Source organism: Neolamprologus brichardi, chromosome 6 (genome assembly GCF_056152115.1).
Source record: "Neolamprologus brichardi isolate AB-2024 chromosome 6, ASM5615211v1, whole genome shotgun sequence".
Lineage (NCBI taxonomy): Eukaryota > Metazoa > Chordata > Actinopteri > Cichliformes > Cichlidae > Neolamprologus > Neolamprologus brichardi.
Window position 1 is genome coordinate 17,909,581 of NC_142109.1, and position 19,221 is coordinate 17,928,801.

The window sequence follows — 19,221 nt, forward strand, 5'->3', positions numbered from 1 at the left end:
GGAAGTCTTTTCCCCTGTGACACACAAGACACACAGGTGAAATGTACACATCCTGGTGCTCCATCTGTATTTAAAAGTGGCAGTATACTGAAGTAACATCACTTTAAAATGTGGCTCTGAAACAAGGATGTTTTATATTTTGACATGTCTGCTACCAGAAATCCTCACGGTTCTTCTTGTAGTATTGTAGGTGGGACGGATGGTGACACAAGGAGGTGAGCTGAGGAAAGGGTTCAAGCTTCTGGCTTAGTTCAACAAAAAGAGGTCAGCTAGATGTAAAGAGATAACTGCAAATCTCAGAAGCACAAATCAAGCGAATGCAGTTTTAGTGAAAAGAATAATGTGCAGATGCTTGGCAGTAAAGATGTAAATGGGGACACTTGGAGGTAGAGACTAGCTAAATGAAAAAGCTGTATATATAAAGCTTGGTTATTTGATATTTTATTTCATATGGTTCATGAAAGCTGTATAGTCATGCATATGTGGTGTAAACTTTAAAATATGAGTGATTTTCTGGGTTTATCTTGATTTGTATCTGTTAAACTGGTGTATGATTTTTACCTCCTAGGACCTCATTTAGATCAAAATACTCAATTTTGCTCTACAAGGGCCTGATATTCACTTATGAGGACTTTATACTGCTACTGTTCTATCAAAATTTTAAATGAATATCCTCATATGTGGCTCTTATTTTTCTTAAAAACAAAAATAAGGTAAAAAAAAATCTGGTAATTCTTTGTTTTTACATTCATCGGGCCCCAATATGCCCAAATATCAAAGAGAAATTAAAAATGCATGCCGTGGAAGAGTTCGGGTCTTAGGAGGTTAAAGAAAACAGAGATCACTGAATCAACAGAGAAGCTAAAGTAAAGTGTGATGGTGAGTATGCAACACAGTATGAAAAATATGACTAGATATGGCATGACACGAATCAATTTTCTTAACAAATAAATGGACACCGAATTCATGATAGTGTTTAACAAGGTACTGGAAACATTCCTCATAGATTTTTTGTGTGAATTGTAGCCTCAGTTTCCTGTTCTTAATTCAGTTAAATTTAGCTCCCCTTAAGGTGCTTTATATTGTAAGGTAAAGGCCCTACAGTAAAACAGAAATGTTGACAGGAGTTGCACCTGGTGTGATCTTCTGCTGCTGTAGAACATCATCTTCAAAGAAGTGCATTCTCTGATATTCTTCTGGGTATTTTGGTTGTCATGAGAGGTTAATTGAATTGCTGTTGCCATGCTATCAACTTGAAGCAGTCTGGCCATTCTCTTCTGACCACTGACATAAAAAAATAAAAATAAAATCACCCAGAGGACTGCCACTCACTGGATATTTTCGCTTTTTCAGACCATTCTCTGTAAACCCAAGAGATGGTTGTGTGGGAAAATCCCAGGGGATCAGCAGTTTCTGAGATACGCAGACCAGCCCGTCTGGCTCCACTTAAATGACCTCTCCGCCTCATTCTGATGCTCAGTCCAGCAGGTCGTCTTGACCAGCGGTCCCCAACCCCCGGGCCTCGGACTGGTACCGGTCTGTGAGTCGTTTAGAGTTGAGGCTCAGGTGTGAAATGTATAGTTTTCAGGGTTTTTATCGGTTTTCAGCGTTATTTTGTTATCGTTTTTATTGTTTACTCGGTTTTCCTGGGTCTTTTCACGTGTGTTATGAATAAATTTTCTTTTTTTTCGGTACCGGTACTAGTTTTATTTTGTTGTATTTATCCGCGACAGCTTAAAGGCCGGTCCATGAAAATATTGTCGGGCATAAACCGGTTCGTGGCGCAAAAAAGGTTGGGGACCGCTGGTCTTGACCATCTCTACATGACTAAATGCATTAAGCTGCTGCCATGTGCACACAGACAAACACTTAGAAGGTGCAGGTGAAGAGGTGTACCTAATAAAGTGGTCAGTCATCTATAAATCTGTTTCAGCCACATGGTCGATTGTGTAACAGGTTTTTTTGTTTTTAATTTGTGAGTTTATTAAACTGATGTGCAGCAGTTGCTACTGGAGACGGTGCGGTTATGGCCTTCTATCCATCATCATGCTATTCTGTCATTATTGTGACAAGAAGTAACCATGACTCAATTCAACATCAGTGAAGACAAACTGAAAGTTCCAAAGTAAACTACCCCCTAACTCAGAGTGCTAAACTAGCCGTTAGCCGTATGCGTGGTGATTTGCATAGTGCCTGATGAGGAAGATTGCCTGTTTTAAGCTGAGACAGTTAACAGTTCATTTCTATAAACCCCGCTGAGCTTTAGTGGTTTGTGTTAGATGGGATTTGCATTCAGCTGTTATTTTTATAATTTAATATTATATTTTCATCTAAAAGATAATCAATACTGATTAAACTCTGTACCGACATGGGCTTTCATGCTGATGATACAAATATAATATCCTCTATGAGTGCACCTGTGCCATGGGATGCATTGTTTTTAATCACTTAATTTATCCGCTTAATAAGCCCCCTTCAATATATTACATGTGTGAACGGGAGCTTGTCTGCTTCTTTGCCTTGTTGTTGGTGTTTTGGGTCTCTTGCCAATCATAGAGCTGACTGTATGTGGTCTGCGTAGGCACTATTACTGCCATATCGCCCCTTTCTTGTGGCAAACATATTGTGTTAGCCTAGCTAAATAGGAGGGGGAAAAGTTAGTCCTGCATACAAATTCCCCAGTGGTCTGAGCCAAGTAGCTTAATTTTTGAATACTTAAAATGCCCGTTTGTAAGTTGTACAAGTACATTGGCAATTAATTACCCCCATGCTGTGTGAAGATCCTTGGTTGCTTGTAAAATGAAAACTCGTCTCTGCTAGAGACTGAAAACTCTGTTGTTTTGATGTCCAGTGCTGTGATTGTTTTGTTTTTGAGGTTTCATCTGACTGAAATTCAAAAGCCCACCACTTTGTTTAAGTTCAAGGTTCAAACACATTGTGGCAGGGAGTAAGCAAAAATCATGCCAAAAATTCAGGCACAAAAAAAGATCAAACTAGAGTACAAACACTATCAACTCAGAACTGGGGACATAACCTCCAGTAGGAAATCACTGGGAAAAACAAGGAATGGCTGGATGTTTGCACTGTCTATAAACACAAAAGGAAGCTGATTCCTGTACTATAGAGCACAATTTGGGAATATCCATGTAGCTTCACTCTTAACTTGGGGTTAAAGCTAAAGGCTGTTCACTTCTTACATATGCCAAACATCACCATGGTAACTTACCCTGTAGACCTAACCTACTCTGGAGCAGATTGCTTGAGATTAGAGATCAACAGGTATGACATCACCTCCTAAGCAAGCAATTTTCCAGAAAATAGCATCATCATTTCTGGAGGGCCCCTGGGATTCAATGAGCAGTCAGCAGTCGGTTGCCACCTTTTTATTGTTCTATAAGCATTAATATATGAATCTAAATCCATGTTTATATCAAGTTTTCATGTACAATAAGCCTCTTTTCTCTCACTCTGCCAAGACTGCAGCTCAGAGAATAAAACCTGAAACATCTACAGCACATCTAAACATTTAACTTACTGGAATAATTCTCCTGATCACTGATATTCTGTTAACTTGCACAGTTAGCGTTTTCAACAGCTCTCTTTGTTAGCTTCAGATTTTTTACAATTTATTAATAAAGCGGCTCTTTTGCAGTCTTTCTGAGCAAAGCACTCACACATTCATATAGCACTCTTAATACTATACTACTGCACAGTGCTTTTCCTGTTACAGGCATTCATACCATTGGTTTGTTTGTTTGCAGCAGCTGTGTTGCTTTCAATCTGTGTAACCTTATCATGTTTTTCTAAGAAAATGGCGGATGGATTTAAAATCAGATGTGTTGCTCCCAGTGACTGGCTACATACTGCCCAAACCACCCGTTATTGAACATGCTCGAAGCTAGGTGGATGAACCCTGGGTTGCTTTATCAAGGTCAAAACCACCTTCATGTGACCGCTTAGCCCGGTGCTAACATTAGCAAATCCAGTTGATTGAGAACGTGTGAACCTGACGAGGGACAAGGAAAGAAAAGCATTAAATATGGGAAGTAAAAATGTAAGGAATGTACAGGAATTGATTATTTCAAAATGAATTTTCCCTTTGCATAGTTGCATAGAAAAGCATGATTTAATCTGAAATAGTTGGTACTGTCATCAACTGCAGCTGTTTAACAAGAAGCCTAATCCAAGGGTGTCAAACACACAGCCCGTGGCCCTGAACCAGCCCACCAACCAGTCCAATCTGGCCCAGTTGATGTCTTTAGAAAATGTGAAAATTTCAAAGAATAATTTCTCATCTTTACCTCTTTTTTTCTCGCTTTTACTCTCTTATTTTTCACAAAGACTTAATCCATTACCTGTCATATGACAAAGTAAGAAGGTAACAGCAAAATCTTTTTTTATTGTTAGTATTAGTTTCCTTTTTCCCCCAATATTTAAAATAGAATTTAACTTTTTTACACAGTAAAGAACAGAGACACTGTCTGTGAATTCACAGATAAATTTTTTTTGTAATTACAGGATAAAATACTTCATGTCCTTGAATAGATAAGCCCAATGAAACATGCTGCGCCGTTTCTTCGATTTACTTTCTTTACAGTGTGTAAAAACTGAGAGGTATTTTTAAATGTATGGTTTCTGGGGTCATACTGGATGTGATACAACCACTGGTTGCTAGGGAAACATGTATTCCCTGGCTGGTTGGAGTGGTTGATGGAGGTGGGGGGAAACTGTTTGAAAGGTGCTGCATTAGAAACCACCTAGTGATGGCATTGGTTGCTACCAGATTTCAACTGCCTTTTTTATGTTTGTCTTTAAGTACTAGCTAACTTTTAGCCGACTGGTAGTAAAATTTGAAATGAATGCAACGTAAATTGGAAATGGAGAAGACTATGTCCAAGTGCTGCAGCTAATGTGTTTGAAAAAGTGCAACTTTTACTTTAAAGGCAAACGGTTTCCATTCCCAGCTTGTGTCACACTTTTCACAGTTTCACTACAGCTCAGAGAGTAGCTGGTGAGGGGCTGTAGACAACACCATCACTTTCATTTAAACTGCAACATGCTGACAACCAAAGCAATCACAAGGAGCATTTTGCCAAACAGTTGGAGGATACACGTTTTTTCTTGCAACAGGTGGTTGCAAGAGGGTTGCTGACCAGTCTGCAGGCCTGCGTGACTGACTGAGGCCCAAAATGAGTTAATGTCATGTTTTTAATGGTCACATGTCTGCAAAAGCTCAGCAACTGCGCTCGCCACCTTTATTGGCGACATGCAGTTGCATCTCTAGGGAAGTGCACTTTAAGTTCAGGTGTAGGGTTTCAGGAGGGTTCACAGTGTCAACATACCCACAGTGTAGATTTAACACAGAAGTAAAAATCCAGTGTTACCAGTCAGTCTACATTCCCACTCTCACCTATCCTCATGAGCTCATGGATACAAGCAACAGAAATGAGGTTCCTCCAAAGGGTGGGCTCCCTCTCCACATCAAAAGGAGGCAGCTAAGGTAGTCTGAGTTTGACCAAGATATGTCATATGCACCTCCTAGTTAAGGTGTTTTTACTTGGATAAGCAGCAGAAGATGAATGGATGGATGGATGAGTGGACATGTCAGGAATTGGGTGTGTAGTTAAACATCTTTTCGCAAAAAGACAGGGGGGCGATCGTGGCTCAAGAGTTGGGAGTTCGCCTTGTAATCGGAAGGTTGCCGGTTCGAGCCCCAGCTTGGACAGTCTCGGTCTTTTTGTCCTTGGGCAAGACACTTCACCCGTTGCCTACTGGCCGTGGTCAGAGGGCCCGGTGGCGCCAGTGTCCGGCAGCCTCGCCTCTGTCAGTGCGCCCCAGGGTGGCTGTGGCTACAATGTAGCTAATGTTGCCATCACCAGTGTGTGAATGGGTGGATGACTGGTTGCGTAAAGCGCTTTGGGGTCCTTAGGGACTAGTAAAGCGCTATACAAATACAGGCCATTTACCAAAAAAAATAAAATGTTATTAGCCAATAGCTTTAGTTGAGATGAAATTAGGCTGTATGTGCTCCACGAGTTGGCACTGTGGGCTAATCAGCTGATAATACATGATCCCTTATCCACAATTGCCGTACAGAACCAAAGCTGACATCACAAACAAATTTAACAAATATGAGAAGTTAACACAAACAAGCCAGCTGCGTCTCCTCTGCACCTGTTAACCTGCATGAGCACCTCCGGTGAACACTGATGAAAACATTTTTTTAAACCAGACTTTCTATAAAAGTTTGTTCTAGAAAAAATGAAAAGTCCCACTTCCCAGTATTTACAGACAGTGATGAAGATCCCGCACAGGTAGAGTATAATTCCTGAGACACACGGGAGGATTTAACAGTCATCAAGAGGCTAGAAGATGATGCAGAGCTGAGATAAGATAAGAAGAAGAAGAAGGATGTGAGAGGAAATGTATGGAGATCTGGGAGCTGCTGAATGAGTTGGGTTTAATTGTAATTCTGCTCTGTTTGCGTGTGCACACTATCATGAACACTTCATCACCCGCACCAATACCTCCAATAAGTGTGCGTGTGTTCACGTACACACAAACATGCGAGCACACACATATGTACTCACGCTGACACACACAGCTACACAATCCTTACTAAAGACAAACATTCACAAGCACGTGCAAGCTGTGCACATGTACAGCAACACACAGTTATACAGCCCTTATAAACTACACACAGACACACACACACACAGAGCTCCAATAAAGGACACACACCCTCTTCCACAGCACACACACTGCATTCATTTCCCTTTCATTCAGCACAGGCACATATTGTGCTGCTGTAACACACACACACACACACACTCACATGCAGACACACACACAGACACACAAACACCATTTGCAGAGCTTGCTCCTAGCTCTCCCCGCACACACCCCTCCCCCTCCGTCTCTGTCAGACACACACACACACACACAAGCATGCACACACACAATCACACAAACACACACAAGTGCACGCACATTCCCTCCTACGCAGGCGTACTCACACACACACACACACATTCCCTCTTTCCTTTCACACAAACAGACACATGTACACGTCTCCCTTATACACCCCTCCCCCACTCTTTCTGTCACACACACACACATGCACGCACACGTACATATCCACACTCACTCACTCACTCACTCGCTCACTCACTCACTCACTCACTCACTCACTCACTCTCTCACATAAACACACACACATTCCCTCTCTTGCTCTGCTTCTCTCACTCACACATAGCCACACACACACATACACAACTGCACACACACAGGCATACACACACTACTGCACACACATTCACAAGCACACACCCATACACACATTCTGTCTCTCCCCTCCCTCTGTGTCTCTCTGTCTGTCTCCCTGTCTGTGTCTCTTTCTCTCTCTCTCTCTCTCTCTCACACACACACACACACACACACACACACACACACACTTGCTCTCTCTCTCTCTCTCCTGCCCTCTCCCCTTCTCTTTTTTCATCTCACTGTCTCTCTCAGACACACATACACCCAAATGCACACGGATGTGCAAGTACACACAGACATGCGCACAAGTACAGACACACACACACACACGCACACACACACACACACACACACACACACACACACACACACACACACACACACACACACACACACATTTTCCTATCTCAGACTCATTCTATCTCTCCCTGTAACACACGCACACACTCTAACACACACTCTAACACACACACACACATACACACACTCTAACACACACAGACACACACACACACTCTAACACACACACACACACACACTCTAACACAGGCACATATTTTCTCCCTTGCTTTCTGCACACACATATGCATATGCACACACACGCACGCACACACACACGCACACACGCACACACACACGCACACACACACACCCCTTCCACAGGCATCCTGGCTGCCACTCCTTCCCTAACAACCACACACACACAAACGAGCAGATGAACACTTACACACACATGCACATATGCATAAACACATATAAACAAAAACACACCCTTTTGCTCAAACGCACGTCCTGTTTTTTCTCACAGTCAAACATCGACACACACACGCACTGAAAATCTCGCTAATAATGTTCACATTCAAAATGCAAAATAGCAGACATTTTCTTCGTTGTCTTCTTGCACACACACACACACACACACTGCTCATCACCAACATTTGTGCACCAATCTTTTGTTAAGTAGCACGAATAAAAGAAATAACTGAAATTTTAGCCAAGATCAATTTACTTCAGCCCACTCACACACCCTCACAAATCCGATCAGTAACTTTTTAAAAAAATGTAGTTTTTACACCAAACTATAAACAAAATGATGCAACTGCTGTAAAGCAGTCATGGCGGCCATAACTGGGAGCTAAACAGTACTGAGTTTGTCAAATTAGAGTTCCTGTTGTCCAACTGGTACTGTAAATTTTCATTTAAACTCCCACTGTGAGGAGGTCTGGTTTCTATTAAGCTGTTTAAAACCCCTTTTAGACATAAGATAGTGTAAATGATGTGAGTTTACTGTAGCTCAAATTGAAATAAATGGTATGGAAAATGTATTTTATGCATCATTTCATTCTATGTAAACTCAGTGTAAAAAGAAATAAAGACATCCATCCATCCACACTCCTGACCACCTATCCAGTTAGGGTTGTGGGAGGGCGTTGCTCGAGCCCACACCATGTGACACCATCTTGGAAAGGCTGCCAGTCCAATACAGGGCTAACACACTGAGAAGCAACTGTTCATGCTTACGCACGACCAATTTAGAATCACTAATTAACCGAGCACTGGCAAACTCCAGATTATAGTGTTCTTACACATAATCCTGGGTTGTTATGTTTGACATACTCAGGCACAAGGCTCGGCAGAGACTTTTGGAGGCTGGTTTTGGCAAACTTGTAAGACATTGGTGCAAACCTGAAAGAGATCATGGTAACAAACCTGATGAGGCAAACTTTGACTCATCTGTCAGACGGTTCCTCCCCTGAGATTTCACTTCCGGCTTTTTGAGACTTACTGTTTAGATGATGTACAGTCAGCATCCATTTTATCAAAGGTAGACCCTGCTAGTACCAGGCGGGACGCCCTTTTTGCCTTCAGAACCACCCTAACTCATCACGGTATAGATTAAACAAGGTGCTGGACACTCAGAGTCCTCAGAGTTTTTGGTCCATGTTAACATGATAGCATCACACAATTTCTGCAGATTTTTCAGCTGCGTATCAATAACGAGAACCTTCTGTTCCACCAAAGCTGCTATTTGATTGAGATCTGATCTGACAGTGGGGGCCTTTTGAATACAGTGAACTCACTGTCATGTTCAGGAAACCAGTCCGAGATTATCTGAGCTTTCTGACAGGGTGTGTTATCCTGTAGAAATAGCAATCAGAAGATGAGTACACTCTGTCCATAAAAGGACAGACGTGGTCAGCAATAATAGACCACCAGCCTGGACCATTGATATGAGGCAGGATGGATCCATGCTTTCATGTTGTTGTTTACTCCAAATTCTGACCAGACCATCCAAGAGAAACTGAGAGTCAAAGAACCAGGAAATGTTTCTATAATCTCTGATGCACTTTTGGTGAGCCTGTGTGAAGTTTCCTGTTAGTACCTGATAGAAGTGGCACCAAATTCATACTCATCTTCTTCTTCTTCCTGCTCCTTTTAGGGGTCGCCACAGCAGATCATCTGCTTCTATCTCACCATATCCCCAACATCCTCTCCAGTGACGCCAAGCCTCTGCGACTCCTTGTTCACTAAATCTTTTTCAAGGTCATCCTCGTTTTCTCCTACCTGGTAGCTCCATCGTCAACATCCTTTGTCAATGTCCAAACATCCCTGGATTATTTCTTTAACTTATCCCTCGACCTAAACTGACCCTGCGATGTACTCACTTCTAATCCAGTCGATTCTGTTCAATCCCAGGGAAAATCTTAGCATCTGGTCTTTTTTTTTTTTCAAGAAAATATATATATATATATATATATATATATATATATTTTTTTTTTTTTTTTTTTTAATGTTCTAAATAGTTGAAAAAGTAGGCCTGTGAATATATGCAGCACTCTAAGATAGAGCACTGGATTTTTTTTTTAGCATTTTGAGTTTGCATTAAAATAAGTTATTTAAATATGTCAACATGGTCTGCAGAAAGTGCTATTGGAATTTCACTATTTCTGTTTTATTTTTTTAGACATAAAATCAAGACCCGAAATCAAGATCAAGACAAGAATCATTAATAAAAGATGAAGAAAGCATCCCTTAACTACAGCCCTCCCTATCATCCTTTGTCAGGTTGAACAGTTGACAAGAAATGTCTACAAAGGTCTGCTTAATGTAATAAAGTCAGAACTCAATGTAGCAATGTTACATCTGAAAGTTTACTTTAAAAAAAATCTGTCTCATTGCAGAAGACAGTTTTAATATGTCACTTTCTGTTTACAGTGTTAAAGCGGTGTGTTCAAACTAACTTGTTTCCCAGCTGCTGTTGGCCGACCAGAAATGTAAATGTCAATAACATTAAAGAAAGTGATGAGTACATCAATTCATTTCATAGACCATCAGAGATAAAGGAAGTTGCTCATACATTGTTTAAATGCATGCGCATTAATCCAGCTAATGAAATCCCAGGAAGTTGTTCAGTGTGAAAAAACGTTTCATCACTCATCCAGGTGACTTCTTCCAACCACATAAACAGTACAGCTGCATTAATGATTAAAAGCTGTCCCACTACATGACACATACACAGACTCTCATGACCACTGATCAGCGTCCATGTGAACCCTTCACAGAGTCGGGGAATGGCTCCCTGCAGGATGGTTTTATAGAAATGGCCTCCTTGACTCCCCACTCAAACAGCGGTGCTTGATTTGACCATTATGCAACTGAACAGAGTCAACTTTCTGGAATTAATCATACATTCTTTATTACTACAATCTTTACAGCATGCACTATTGCTACAGTGTGTTTGCTGTGTATGAAGCCGTGATGGTAACCCGATCCTCCCTTTGTGTTTTAACCTATTTGTCTGTAGCTCAGTTGGTCTTCCCCAGAGGTTAAAAAAGAAAGACAGCGCCTTGTGGTGTGACAAACTGTATTTGTAAAGATCACACACTGATAAAAGTGTAAAACCGAAAATCAGTCAATCTTAGGAATACACAAAAACAAAACAATTGGTGTGCGAGGAATGTAACCGCGGTGCTTTCCATGAAAATGTTAGCAAAGGAAAGAATAAATGTAGTGGTATGTCAGACCATATCAGACAGATTATTAGGAATGGCACAGACAGAATAAAAGTTTTAAATATGAAGCCATTGAATCTTGAAGTCAGTGTAATACTTTCTAAAATGTGCTGCCTAAACTGACTATTTCCCTTTCAGCTATCAAGGCACAGGGCACACAGTCATTGCCACCAACCTTAACTAGAGCCTTCTTTCACTGTGAAAAGCCAGCAGGCAGCTTTTGCAATTACTCAGTTTCTTATACTGGATTATAAAGAACTGTTCGCAAGGACTGCGTTATTTAAACTGGACTCTAAATTTTAAATTACATCCCGTTCTTTAGTTTTTGGCCAAATTTGATACACCTCTTCTAACCTCTAATGGCTCTTGGTCTACTTCAAACCAAACCTCTACAATTTAAAGAACTGAGAACGAGAGACAGAGAATAAATGAAAAGAAAAGTCAGCCTTGTGAGCTCCAGCAGCAGTAATGACAGAGTAATGAGCAAGAGGAAACAAACTACATCTCCAACCCATACAGTGTACACAGCAGCCATATTTCATTAACAGTGAATCACATAAAAACACTGCTGAAACTCCAAAGCAGATAATCAGAATGATTTTGTGCTGTTTGGTGTGCGGGTAACAGATGAAGCCAATAGCTTGAGTAAGTCTGATTTTCTCAGGGGCAACATTTCATCTCCGAAATTAATCAGACTTCAAATGACCAAATGCATTTAGGTCTCCTTCCGGTGCAAAAATGTAGTTGGAAAAAAAGCCGGTGAACAGTCGAGGTGCCCCGAACATCACACGGTCTTGTTTACTCCCAGTGCACCTACCGTCAGTTAACCAGCCCACAGATGCTAAACACAGCAAGCACAGAGCCAAGCGAAGAAAACCTTTATAAAAAGTTGAAATATAAATGGTGCCCTTGTCGTTAGAATAAAAAGAGTGCTTTTGTAAAATACCTGCTAAAACTCTTCCATCAGCCTTTCTGTCTAATTTATCCTCCACATCATTATGGATAAGTGCCTATCTAGGCAAGACTTCCCTATAAAGGATCCCATTTACTTTATCTTCTCTGTTTCTTACCCCGAGCCTTCATACATCTTTAAAGACAATCTGAGTCTTCGGCTAATTTAATTAGCAGCCTCATCCAGGTTAGGCAGACAGGTAAGGTAGGAATTGGGCATCGCTTCTGACTCTGATACTATCTGATACGTGATCAATTTAACCAGTTACTGTGTATGTGACTGCAGATGCAGTCAAAAAGAGCCGTGTGCCTGTTGTAAAGTACAACTGATGCATGTAGATCATGTAAAACAGCTACTTTTGCATTAAAACAAATAAAAGTTGCACATGAAATTATCTGTATTAATGTTTTAAGGCCTTGTTTCTTTTTATAGCGCGAGTTTGCAAACATTTGGCTTTTAGGAGTATAGAATATTTATGCTATACTCCTGCTTTAGAGCCCGAATCATTGACGAGGTTAGACTGATTTATTTCATGCTAATAAAGTGCTCAAAAAAACCACAAACATAATATTAAATTAAGATACTTAACATCACAGAGGAAATTAAGAAAGAAAAGGAGGACTCCAAGCAGTTGCACTATGTAAACACTAGAGGGTGCTGCTAACATATTTTTTCTTTCATGCACTCAACATCTCCAAGAAATGATCTGCGTGTTATGATAGCCCCAGTGTTTACAGCTAATATAAATTAAATGTGCCCATTGCTGATCACATGTTTCGTGTGCTGCAGGGCATCCAAAGGAAATCGTTTCAGTTGTATCAAAGGAGTGGCACATGTAAGCCTAAACTAAGAAAGAAAGAAAGAAAGAAAGAAAGAAAGAAAGAAAGAAAGAAAGAAAGAAAGAAAGAAAGAAAGAAAGAAAGAAAGAAAGAATAGAGATGTACTACACTCTGCCATAAATGTCACAGCATGATGTTTTCCTCTCTCTCTCTATATATATATATATATATATAAATAAATATATATCTGCAGCCTTGGTTCATCAACAGTAACCCAGTTTTCTCATCTCCCTGTGTCAGTAGTAATCTGTCTCTTGCAGCTGGCTGTTTCTATTTCTGTTCCCCATCTTTTACTTTGTTCCTGACATTGACTGGACCCCTTGCTCTGCAACTACCTTCTCAATACCTTCACCCCTTCACCAATCTCCGCCATTTATCTCCCTAATCTTTTTCCTTCCTCATCGACCCTTCCCACATCTCCATCTCATCTCCGAGTGCTTCTCCTGTTCCTGGCCCGCGTGGTCCTTGCTCCTTCCTTGACGATGACCGAGGGCAGGTCTTTCAAGGTGTTAGCAGCCGTCTTGCTCCAGTAGTTGACCTCTTTGTAGACCCGGTACACCCAAAGCTTCAGGTCAAGCAGACCGGTTGGGACATTTACCTGCCAATGAAAAGAGGAGACAACTGTTAACCATGCTTTAGTTTCAGTCCAACACTTTCACCTTTACCTTTAACACCTCAGGACCTACCTCCAAGCCCTCCACACTAGGAGTCAGGGAAGTCGTGCCTTCAGCAGCTTTGAGGAGTTCTCCAGTGCTAAGTATGAGCAGTGGCAACCTTTCTTTCACCAGCTTCCTCTGGTTCTCATACTCACCCTTCTTCCCACCACCCAGCTCCTCCTCCTCTTTGGCAACAGCTGTCTCTAGCAACTTTTTGCATTGTAGCAACGCCGAGTGGATGCGCCAGAGTTTGTCTCTGGTATCCAGCTGGGAAGAAGGAGGAGGGACAGACACCAGACGACGGTCAGTCACATCCTCTGTGAAGTTCTCCTTCTTTCTCTTGGGGAAGAAAAAGAGAAACGCAAGGCAAACGTGTCAGACTTTGTAACAAAAGTAAGATTTTTTTGAAAGAAAATCAATCAGAGAGAGAGATAGAAATAGAAGAAGGGGAAACTGGAAAGTAGTATAAGTGGAGGTCTGTTTTCAGCAAGTCATGACATTACTTTCAACTGCAATTTGGCCTTTACAGAAGACCACTGACAATGAGGCAACAGGGACTTCCTCCTAATGCAAAAGGAATTTGCTTGGAATCATTTACTAAAGGCTGTTACATTGTCTATTATAGTGGAATTTGCACTCAGTCCAGTTCCAGTAAAGACTTACTAAGTAAACAAGTAAAAGGTTAAAATAACAGACGCACCATAGAAGCAATGGCAAGGTCTTGAATAATCAGGCCCCATCTTATCTTAATGACCTTACGGTATGGTATCACCCCATTAAAGCACTTCACTCTCATACTGCGGGCTTCTTTGGGGTTCCTGAGTATTTGAAAGTAGAATGGGAGGCAGAAGGCACGGTGGTTAGCACTGTTGCCGCACAGCAAGAAGGTCCTGAGTTCAATTCCACCATCAGGCTGGGGTCTTTCTGTGTGGAGTTTGCATGTTCTCTCCGTGTTTGCGTGGGTTCCCTCCGGGTACTCCGGCTTCCTCCCACCGTCCAAAGATATGCAGCTTGTGGGGATAGGTTAATTGGATAATCCAAATTGCCACTAGGTGTGAATGTGCGAGTGAATGTCACTCACTATGTGTTAATAGACCTCTCTGCATTGAATCATATCTGTTATTAACCTCTGTCTCTCTTCCACAGCATGTCTTTTATCCTGTCTTCCTTCTCTCACCCCAACCGGTCGCAGCAGATGGCCGCCCCCCTCCCTGAGCCTGGTTCTGCCGGAGGTTTCTTCCTGTTAAAAGGGAGTTTTTTCTTCCCACTGTCGCCAAAGTGCTTGCTCATAGGGGGTCATATGATTGTTGGGTTTTTCTCTGTATCTATGAAGCGCCTTGAGGCGACTTTTGTTGTGATTTGGCGCTATATAAATAAAGTTGAATTGAATTGTCTGTCCCTGTGTGTTGGCCCTGCGACAGACTGGCGACCTGTCCAGGGTGTACCCCGCCTCTCGCCCTATGACACCTGGGATAGGCTCCAGCGCCCCCCGCGACCCTGAAAAGGATAAGCGGAAGCGAATTGATGGATGGATGGGAGGCAGAGCCTTCAGCTTTCAGGCCCGTCTTCTGTGGAGCCAGCTTCCAGTTAGGATTCAGGAGACGGACACCCTCCCCACTTTTAAGATTAGGCTTAAAACTTTCCTTTGTTATAAAGCTTATAGTTAAGGCTGGATCAGGGTATCCTGAATCCTTTGCCCCCTCCCTGAGCCTGGTTCTGCTTTAGCTTTCTTCCTGTTAAAAGGGAATTTTTCCTTTCCACTGTCACTAAAGCACTTGCTCATAGGAGGGGGGGGGGGGGTGTCACATGATTGTTGGAGTTTTTCTCTGTTTCCTTTGTTGTAGGGTCTTTACCTTACAATGTAAAATGCTTTGAGGCAACTGTTTTTGCAATTTGATGCAATATAAATAAAACTGAACTGAATTGAAACTGTGATTTAAATATTCACTAAACTAAATATAGAACTCCAACCAATTTGTAATTTTTTTTAAGTAGTCTAAGAATGAATGTCCTTCAAGAAGCCTGGAGAACCAACTCATCTTTCAATGTTGGCTGCCGTTTGTTCTCTTCTCTTCTCTCTGTCAAGATGACCGACATTGCCTCAGCGATGTTGATGTCCGGACTAATCCATGACTGATAGTGTTCCACTGTGTGTATTTTAATCCAGGTATACTTTTACTGCGTTGACAGTGTGTTTAGGATCATTGTTATGCTGTAATAGGCCAATTGGACACTTTCTACAAAGCATAGGTATTGTGGTACAGTGGATTAAAATCTGCTGTTACTTTTCTTCATTCATAATTCTATTGACTTTGACAACATCTCCAACACCACTGGTTAATATGCGGCCCCGAACCATAACAGAGCCTCTACCATGCTTTGCAGATGGCTGTAGACACTTGGCCATCTGTAAAACACACAAATGGCCGAGTTGTGCCCCTTTCCCCAATTACCTTTAATACAATACTGACAGTTTTCAAATTCAGATTCATCACTTCATGAGACCTGTTGTCACTAATTTTAAGTCAAGTTCTTGCATAATTTTCCATTGAGAACATTTCAGAGGAGGCTTTGACAAATGGCACGGGGATCAGCTGAAGAGCTAGGTGCATCTCTCAGGTCCTGCGCCAGGTCTTTGCTGAGCTGTTTTGTATTTCATAAGGACATGACTTTCAGTTACTGTTCATCTACTGTAGACAGTCTTTTAGGCCTGATACCTCTTCTTTTCTCCCCCACTTGTCCAGTCAAATTGTAAGGATACACTGCACGCTGTGCAAAGATGTACTGAGTGTTCAGCCAATAGATCTTTGGGAATCACCTTTTGTGACAGGCTAGTAGTAACAAAATGCCTAGACATGCAATGCAGGTTATCTGCTTAAGACCGCCTTTAAAAAAAATTACAAGAAGTTTTGGCTCCTTGAAAAGAAAATTGGAAAAATCTTTCTGCCATTCTGCTGAGGCATTAATGTGTAACCCTGCAAGTCAGAACTAGCCTGACACAGCGGCCTGAATGTGGCCTGTGTGCTTCGAAAGTCAGCAAAGGAAATTTATATTTACTCCTGGCGTGAGTCAGGCAGTTATGGATACACCAAGAAGTGTTTTCAAAGCCATAAACAGTGCACTTATGGAGTATTAGGAGTTCTGATAAGCTCTGGAAATGGCTTAAGTGGTTTTCAAGAGGAAATTGATGTTGCAAACCTGGGTTTTCCCACCCAGTATGCAAGAGAGTGGGGCAGCGTGCCTGGAGACAATAACACGATAAAAAATAATCTTCAATAGTGTGCATTTGATTCACTGACACTTGCGTGCCAAAGATTTGGAAGAAGATCTGTTTCAGTGTCAGTGCTTTCCAGGTGTGGTATAAAAAATGCAGATGAATATACACAAATTTCTGTGTGACAAGCTAAGACAAGTCCAACTCGTAGATGACATGTTCACTGGAAGGTAACCTGCAAATGGATGGAAGTGAAGCAGTGTGCCCGGCTGCTCCCTTGCTCCTAGCAAGGCCACATGAAAGGAAGGATGGATGAGGCAAACTGGCAGGAACCCAAGAAGTTGTAATAAACAGTCGCTCTCACACCTTTTGGCAAAGAGAGACAAGCTGGTGGAAAAGAGATGAAGGCTTTGTGCCCAAGCATTGATGACTGTGTGCCAAAAACACCCACCTATGTCATTCCAAAAACTTCACCCCCTCTCTGCTCTGCATTCCTACCCCCTGCTGTCCTAGACATAATTTCCTTCTATTTCAAACACACACACATATATACACACACACTCTCTCTCTGTCTCTCTCTCTCTCTCCCTTATCTTGCACTTGCACACATCCCTTTCATCATCCTTTTGTACTCTCTTACATACATACACACACTTTGACAGTGTAGCTCCTTGGAAACACACACACACACAGAGAATATCTATTAATTTTCCTTGTAACCTTGGCCCATTTCTCTCTGTCACGCACACACTCTTCCTCAGACTTTCTCTCTCTCGCTCACTCTAAAAGCAAACTGTGACCTGCTGGCAGGCTGCAGCCAGTGTGGTGGGGGGAATAAGTTCTTATACTCACAAAGAGTTCCAGTAAGGTGGAGCACTCATAGTGCAGCAGATCGGCTAGAGCAGCGGCCCTGGCCGGCGCGGTTCTGCTCCCATTCGAGCCGTTTATGCTTCTGGTCGACCTCCCTGCCATTGAACCTCAACTTGAAGACGAGCTCACTTGTGGTAGCAGCAGAGCAGACCAGCCCCTAATATAGTCCCGGGTACGCCTGCTTCATACCGACATCATCGGATTCCCGGTCATTTCAGCCTGCCAATCATCTCCCACTCAGCGCTGCGTTAATTAGAGCCACAGAGTCAGTCTTGTCTGAGGTTTCCGTAAAACCACGTCGGTTTGTCCGACCTCCTCTGCTTACAGTTCGGTACTTGTATTACAGAGTTTAAGGCCAAATCTCCGCCCTTTCCCCGGGGAACTTGATGCCTGACTGGAGGAATTTAACGGGACAAGCGGGGGCGGAGGAGAGGTGGGGAGTGAGGAGGAGCTCATCAACTTATTCATGAGCAGCTTATCCGATTTACTGGTAGTGACCGAGCGGAGATAGTCTAAATTTAAGTTGTGTGTGTGTGTGTGTGTGTGTGTGTGTGTGTGTGTGTGTGTGTGTGTGTGTGTGTTCCCCAATGATAACAAATAAGAGACCAAAAAAAAAAAAAAAAAAAAAAATCAACAGCTGAAACTAGAAGTGCCCATCATCACTATGGAGACTGACGTCCAAACCACAGTGCTCGAGGACAGGAGCTCCAAATTAGGCCACTTCCGGCTCGTCACATCTTCAGGTGGAACTTTAATGATGTAATCACTTATGTCTAACAGGAGGATTACGTAATTACGCAAGAAATATAGCATCGTCTTAGTTAGCGCAGTCATAGAACGCAAATCATATTTTTAAAGGAAAAACAAATCAGAGAAAATATTTTTTCCACAACCTAAATATTAAATTCTAAGAGCAAAAATAAGTGGGAATAGTTTTCAGGAGAACTTCCACAGAAAGGGCAGATCACAGCTAAAGACTTAAATGTGATCTGCCCTGGGATCTAACTTTCTATATAGAATGGACACTTTATTAGGTATGCCTTACTAATGCCGGATTGACACCGAAAATCATACCACGTTAAAAGTTTAAATCACCTTTTTTTCTCCATTCGAATGCTCTTCGGCAGGTTTTCTTGACCGTGCTAAAATGCCTAAATGGACTGGGTTGCTACCTTGTGATTGGCTGATTAGATAGTGGTGTTGAAACCTAGTTAAACAAGTGTACCTAACAAAGTGTGCATAGGCCTAACATTGACATTTTCTCAAACTGGTGCCTTGTTTTGCGAGGAATGTAACTACAGTTATTATTCTCCACAAGAAAATGAAATGAAAATGGACAGTCAATTGGATTTTTAACCACTAAAAAGAAAATCATAACCAAAGTTTGACATCACATCACCATGCTTATAAA

General features: G+C 41.9%; 1 protein-coding gene across 1 annotated transcript; it reads right to left on the bottom strand.

Moving 5' to 3' along the window:
• Positions 1–10,791: 10,791 nt before the first annotated feature.
• cntf (ciliary neurotrophic factor) lies at positions 10,792–18,390 on the bottom strand. Its single transcript, XM_006787210.3, has 3 exons — positions 17,793–18,390; positions 13,757–14,065; positions 10,792–13,668 (listed from the first exon to the last, which is right to left on the bottom strand). Exons 1-3 carry the CDS (start codon positions 17,910–17,912, stop codon positions 13,495–13,497), a joined length of 603 nt encoding a protein of 200 aa, XP_006787273.1. The 5' UTR covers positions 17,913–18,390; the 3' UTR covers positions 10,792–13,494.
• Positions 18,391–19,221: the final 831 nt, after the last annotated feature.

What these genes read in the sequence shown, in the direction of transcription:
- cntf (XM_006787210.3), bottom strand. Translation starts at nt 17,912, where the DNA reads ATGGCAGGGAGGTCGACCAGAAGCATAAACGGCTCGAATGGGAGCAGA. An exon ending in CCACCTTACTGGAACTCTTT is followed by an intron (nt 14,066 to 17,792) that starts GTGAGTATAAGA and finishes TTCTTCCCCAAG; the next exon opens with AGAAAGAAGGAGAACTTCAC. An exon ending in CTAGTGTGGAGGGCTTGGAG is followed by an intron (nt 13,669 to 13,756) that starts GTAGGTCCTGAG and finishes TTTCATTGGCAG; the next exon opens with GTAAATGTCCCAACCGGTCT.